General features: G+C 38.0%; 1 protein-coding gene across 4 annotated transcripts in view; it reads right to left on the bottom strand.

Annotated features, from left to right (window-relative positions):
* The window catches only part of ccdc88aa (coiled-coil domain containing 88Aa), a 42,138-nt gene extending 37,675 nt beyond the window's left edge, over positions 1-4,463 (bottom strand). For all 4 annotated transcript variants that reach the window (XM_034239304.1, XM_034239302.1, XM_034239303.1 and 1 more), the window contains exons 1-3: positions 4,062-4,463; positions 3,892-3,983; positions 1,137-1,239 (exon numbers count right to left, since the gene is read on the bottom strand). In XM_034239304.1, coding sequence (XP_034095195.1) covers positions 1,137-1,239; positions 3,892-3,983; positions 4,062-4,124 — 258 coding nt within the window. In that variant the 5' untranslated portion in view covers positions 4,125-4,463. The remainder of the gene's footprint in view (positions 1-1,136; positions 1,240-3,891; positions 3,984-4,061) is intronic.
* Positions 4,464-6,000: the final 1,537 nt, after the last annotated feature.

The raw sequence follows: 6,000 nt of genomic DNA on the forward strand, positions 1-6,000 counted from the left end.
GCCAAGACATGGGACCTTTAAACCGTTGTTTGTCCTTTAGGTAACTTTAAAAATGTCGCATTTTAGAACCAACTTGAATGGGTTTTGAAGTGTATCTTGTGGCTCTTTGGTAAGCTAGCAACATTACTCTAGGATGGCTAGACCTAACAATTGTTTCAGCACTTTTCACCAAACTGAAATATCTCAACATCATACCCATTAACCAACACCATGTTAGCATTGTCCTTGTAAACTTGTTAGCATGCTGCCATTAGCATGTAGCTCAAAGTACAATTGTACTAAGAAATTGAGCAGCTAGCTTAGATGTACAGACTTTTAAGTCTAATTTGTTTTAATGTGACTGCCCTAAAAACACAGAAATAACCAAAATTGAACCAGTATGGATGTAGTTTCTCTGTGACAGTGAGTTAAAAAATGCAAGAGCTGCCCTATTTCTACCTTGACTGCAGTGCACTTGAATAAGATCTGTTTTAATGAGCAAAGGCATGAATAAAAAGCTGCAGTCTTTCTCAAGCATAAAGTCATTCTAATGTTTTCTTCCTGTTAGGTCCATGGTTTTAGAGCTGAGACCAATGTTACCAAGAATCAAGGATTCGATATGATGATCAGAGATCCTTTTAATTTGCTGTAACAAAAGAATATAACCCCATCAATCCTTTGCGGAGCTAATCTGTAGAACTTGATTGTCTCGTCCTGAGTGAAATTACTTTTCTTCTTATTTCAGCAGATCTTAGCAGAAGACAGCTTAGCTCGAGTTGTACTTAATTTCTCCGACACAGACATCAAATCCAAGATTCAACATCAGGGATGTCTGCCCATGAATCTTATGACTTTATATGTCACTCTAAAGCTCTGTCCAGCATGTGCAGATTACACTGATGTGTACATGGCTGGTATTTAGGGCAGGCATCTTAAGAAGAACTAGTTGATCTGCTTGGACACAAATGCTACTGACCAACTATCTGGACTGGGCATGTTTCAGCCAGATTTTGCGTGATGGATCATTCAAAATTGAGGCAGAATGTAAGTGTTCATATATCATAATCCCATGTAGAGAGAGATGGAAAGTTTAGCAGCTTGGAGAATTTATATAACATATTTCACATGGCTGAGACAAAAGGAGAGGGACAACTCACCACATAGTACGTCTTGATTTGCTGGACGAGGGAGTTCAGGTTCTGGACCCTCTGACTTGGATCCCTGCTCACTTTGTTTGCACCCTGAACAGCCGAGGGATTTCTGAAGACAACACAAAGGCATTTCACTTCACATGTCTGCTGCTCACAAACACATGTCTGTCAGTGGAGTGGAAAGAGAGAAGCCCCAGAACAACGATCACCATGAAAACATGTATGAGGTCTCTATTCATTCCTATCTTTAGCTGGTGTGACGTCATCCTTTCAGCCAACAAACCACACTGTTCTAGAGCCAAACGGGGTGGCATTAGACTTTCCAAAGGAAACACTTTGACTGGATTTTTGGGCTGTTGGCCCGGGCCTAATTAATTCTTGGGTGGCACTGTCATATATTAGAGGGCAGCAGAGAACAGGAAAGGAAATATGTTAAAACCGAAGTAATAGATTACTTATATATAAATGTATTCAAGGCCTTGGGTACAGATAGGCCTGTCACAATAACAACTTTTGTTGGACGATATATCTTCATGGAAATAATAACGATGAATGATATTGTCTGCCTTTTTAATGACAAGGATATAATGATAATTCAATAGCACAATATTGTACACCTTTTTTAAGGCAATTAACTTTTAAGAATATTCAAACATTAGAAATACAATAATCTTTAAATATCCTAAGTGAATAACACATAAATAAAATCCCCTCAACCAGAAACACTAAATAAAATGACTCTTCCGCTCAGAAATGTGCATTCAAGTCTTACAATGTTAAACCCTGCTGTTTATTCTGGTGGATTGGTGACCCTCTTATGTAAACAAATACAAACCCAACAAGCAATATTGAGCTCCGCAGAAATGACCGAGGTCACGTCCATGTATATTAACATAAATCAATAAAGTAATTATTGTGATGTGCCTACAGTTTGAAAGACGTCATGTATGAAAGAGAGACAGAGAGCTGCCAGAATGTCACATTTTTGTGTCTGTTTGTCTCCATCTCCATCCCCCATCCCTCCCTCATTCCCTCCCATCTGTGTCCCAGTGCTACTAAACACCAGCAACAAGGCCATAATCCCAGAGGGTCTCCCAATCCGTGAGATTATCCCGCCTCCATCCCCTCCCCTCCACAACCCTTCCCTCTGCATTGTTCTGCATTTAAGGCTGGTTATTGTGACCCTGGGGGATAAATGGGATGAATGGATACTGTAGATCTGGGGGGGGGGGGGGGGGGTCAATGCTAGACAGCATTATCCACAAGTGTATGGGTCATCAGTTTTTTTTTTTTTTACCAGTTCTCTTCTATTGTATCTCTTCTATTTTAGTTCTACAATAAAAGAGATATTTCGTCCTAACATGAACATTAAAGTGTTGCCCCCTGTCAGCTCACAGCACTTTTTATCCAACTGTAAACAGAGCTGGAGCAATAAATCCACCAATTAGTCGATCTTCAATTATTTTAATAATTGATGATTCGTTAAAGTAATTTTTCATGCAAAAATTGCAAAGAATGCTGTTTTATCCCCTCACATCTGACTTCATATTGTTGTGTAGTATTAAAGTGAATATTTTAGGGTTTTGGACTGACAAAAAAGGACATTAGATAGGATTTGGAGTCTCTGGGAAAGACCATTTTTCTGACTTTTTATTCCCCAAACAATAAATCCATCCATCTAGAAAGTAAACGTCAATAGTGGAAAAGTGGATTGCTAACAACTTATATGTCAACATTTTCCAACATGATTGCTGATATCCATACATGCACATTTGTTTCACCTAATAAACATCAAGTCTCTACTGTAGTGGAGTTTACATGATGGCCCACTGTCAGATGTAGACATAAAATGCAATGCTTCAAAATGTTCACATTCACTTGACAAAAGAAGAAAGCTTCTTAAACTTGTTTACATGTAAAACAGGCCTCTTTAATAATATTTTTGATGTAACATATCAGCCTCTCATATCATAGGAAATGTTCGTCTTTGGCCAATGCCTGTTCTGTTGTTTTTATGTTACATGTGTAACTAATGTCCTGCAGGTCACCCTTGAAAAAGAGATCTTTTGATCTCAAGGGGCTTTCACCTGGTTAAATAAAGGCTACAAACAAACAAATGCCAATATTGTATTTTAAATCTTTTATCTCGAATATTGTGACATGCGGATATTGTTGTGTATCCCAATTGTAAACTGCCAGAGGGCCATCAGTTGGTGTTTTTTATGGGTGAGGGTAAGTCCCTCAGAACATAAGGCACCCAAATCATAATCTCTTAAGTAGCGTCTTGACAGTATCTATGATGTCCCTCATGTCTTGGGAGTCATGTCTTTGTAGTCTTGTCCCTCAGTGTCTGTAAATGTAATGCTAATTGTAACATTTTTGGAGAAACCCAAACCTGTAAAGTAATAAGGGAAGTTGCATTTAAAGACTACTGCAGACTACAAAGATCCCCTTCATTGCTGCAAGGTGACAAAGCCAGTTCTGTTAGTGCCTGGGTAAGACTGATAGCAGACGCTTAATACTGTACCATTATTTGCTATGGGAGAAGATACCCAATTATTTAACACAATACCGAATTAGTATGGTTTCTAGTGTAAGAATGGTGTACTTAATCACCATCAGCACATGCTTTATCATATATGACAGTCAAAAGCTTCAAAACACAGACTTGTATTTTGAACAAACCTGGAACACCTCTTACAACTGAGATTAAAAATGTGACAAATACATTTTAAACTGCAAGAACAAAGCTGTGACTTACATTTGTGTCATTATGTCATTCAGAAAGACTCCATCCAGTAACTCACAGAAGTCCAAGTGCATGCCCCCATCATGTGGTACAAATGTCCTCGCCTAAATAAAAAGGGAATATTAAACAACATGACAGGATTAAATCATAGGCAGAAAATCATATTATTCTGCATTTCTTACCCAAGTGACAAGAGGGCTCAGCATGAATTGGTCCAGGCAGGACAGAAACACTCCACTCTCCATCGTTACCAAGGTTGTGTGGGTGATAAAGCTCCAGAGAATATCCCAGTTGTGTCAATCAGAAAAAAAGGACTGGTAGCAACTACATTTTCTGCAGAAGTGAGGCATCCTTGCAAGAGTGCACCCTCCAAATCGTCCCATCCATTTTGCTCAAACTAGTTGAGAATGTCCTCTCGGCACTGCGGTTTAGTTGCGGTTTTCACGCACTGACTCCTCTCGGTACGGTGCTATCATCCACATCCGGGACATAGTGCCGTTTAAACGTCCCTAAATCGGTGTTCAAGCCCAGTCTTGTCCGCATTTTGTCCCGCAACAGCACCCTGACATCCTCCCGGCTCCTCTGCTGCTGCAAAGGCATCTGCCCTCAATCCCCCGCCCCCCCCCCCGCCACCCCAACCCCGCCTCCTCCACCCAGTTTCCCTGCTCGTCAAGAGCAGGTCAAGAGTTAACCCTGATAGATTTTTCAAACTAAATATTTTACCACCAGAAGTGACATTTTAGCAAAGTGTGCTACAATAAACACTCATTTAAAAAAACTTCGCTCCTTTTCGGATACATAGCCTAGTTTTGATGCCTCTGCAGCAGGCTGTGCTAAATAGAGCTATGAAATATCTTCGCCCTTTAATCTGTCACCATGACAACAGCACCCCCACCCCTGCCCATCAGCCTCTTTTTCACACGGCAACAAAAGCAACACTGCTGCTAACACTGAACCTGCACTGAACCCACAATAATGTTAGCCACTTAGCTAAAGATTAGCTTCTCTTGTTTTTATCTCGATAAGTAAAAATGACTTTAATTATTTATTTTTAATAAAACAGAAAGTGAAGCAGAAAGGCAAAACACAAGCACCAAGTCCTATTTAAATAAAAACAAATAAAAGCAATAAAAAGACAACAAAAATACAAGCAACTGTTAAAAAAACACAAAACAAATTGCCCCTCCCCTTTATTCAGTTATAAATCAACTTTCAGCCTGTGATGGTGCTATGCGCCTCCCTGTGTTACAAACTAGACATAACTCTGTTAATCTGTCATACATGTAAATGGAGATACAACCAAATAAAATAAAACTTTATTAATCCTGTGGGCAAACAACCTTGCCAGAGATTGCCTAAATGTATAATACAAATAATTATAAAAACAGAGTTATTATAATTATAAAGTGTATAAAAAGTAATATACCTCCTATGACAGCCTAATAGAATAACAATACAAGTATAATTGTATTGTGATTGATGATGATTACAAGGTCAAATGGGTAAACTAATGTAAAATACTGTTAAAAATGTCTATCCTACCTAAGAATGTCCTACCCGTATACCTAAAATACATCTTACTTACATCATTATAATTTTTTGTTTTTTTAACTTCCTGGACATTTTGGAGGACATGTATTTGTTGTTTAGATGTATTGCATTACACTAATGGTTAATAGTTCTGTTATTTAGCTTGCCTTCATTAATATATGGTGGACAACATAACAATAACACATATCTCATAAGAAGTGTATTATACATTATATTATTATACAGTATTATATAAATGGCTGTACTGCTACATATACATATCCTTTCTTATTACAATAATAACAATGCAATATTCTCATGACGAAAGGAATTCATTTGAACAATTCTTAGTAAAGTTGAAGAATCTTATCAAGTGCCAAATAAATGGTTAATTGTCCATATATATTAACAGAGAAACCTTTGTTTTGTACCTTATTTGTTTAACATAAAAATGTAATCCAATCATGTAATCATGCATATATATAGTATGTTAAATACCAGACTTTGAATGATTACAATTCTCTGTGTAGGTGGTGTGAAGGCCACTGTTAGCTAAAACACCATGTGGGTATGTTGTCAATCATCCTGTTT

The sequence above is a fragment of the Gymnodraco acuticeps genome, unplaced genomic scaffold (genome assembly GCF_902827175.1).
Source record: "Gymnodraco acuticeps unplaced genomic scaffold, fGymAcu1.1, whole genome shotgun sequence".
Classification (NCBI taxonomy): domain Eukaryota; kingdom Metazoa; phylum Chordata; class Actinopteri; order Perciformes; family Bathydraconidae; genus Gymnodraco; species Gymnodraco acuticeps.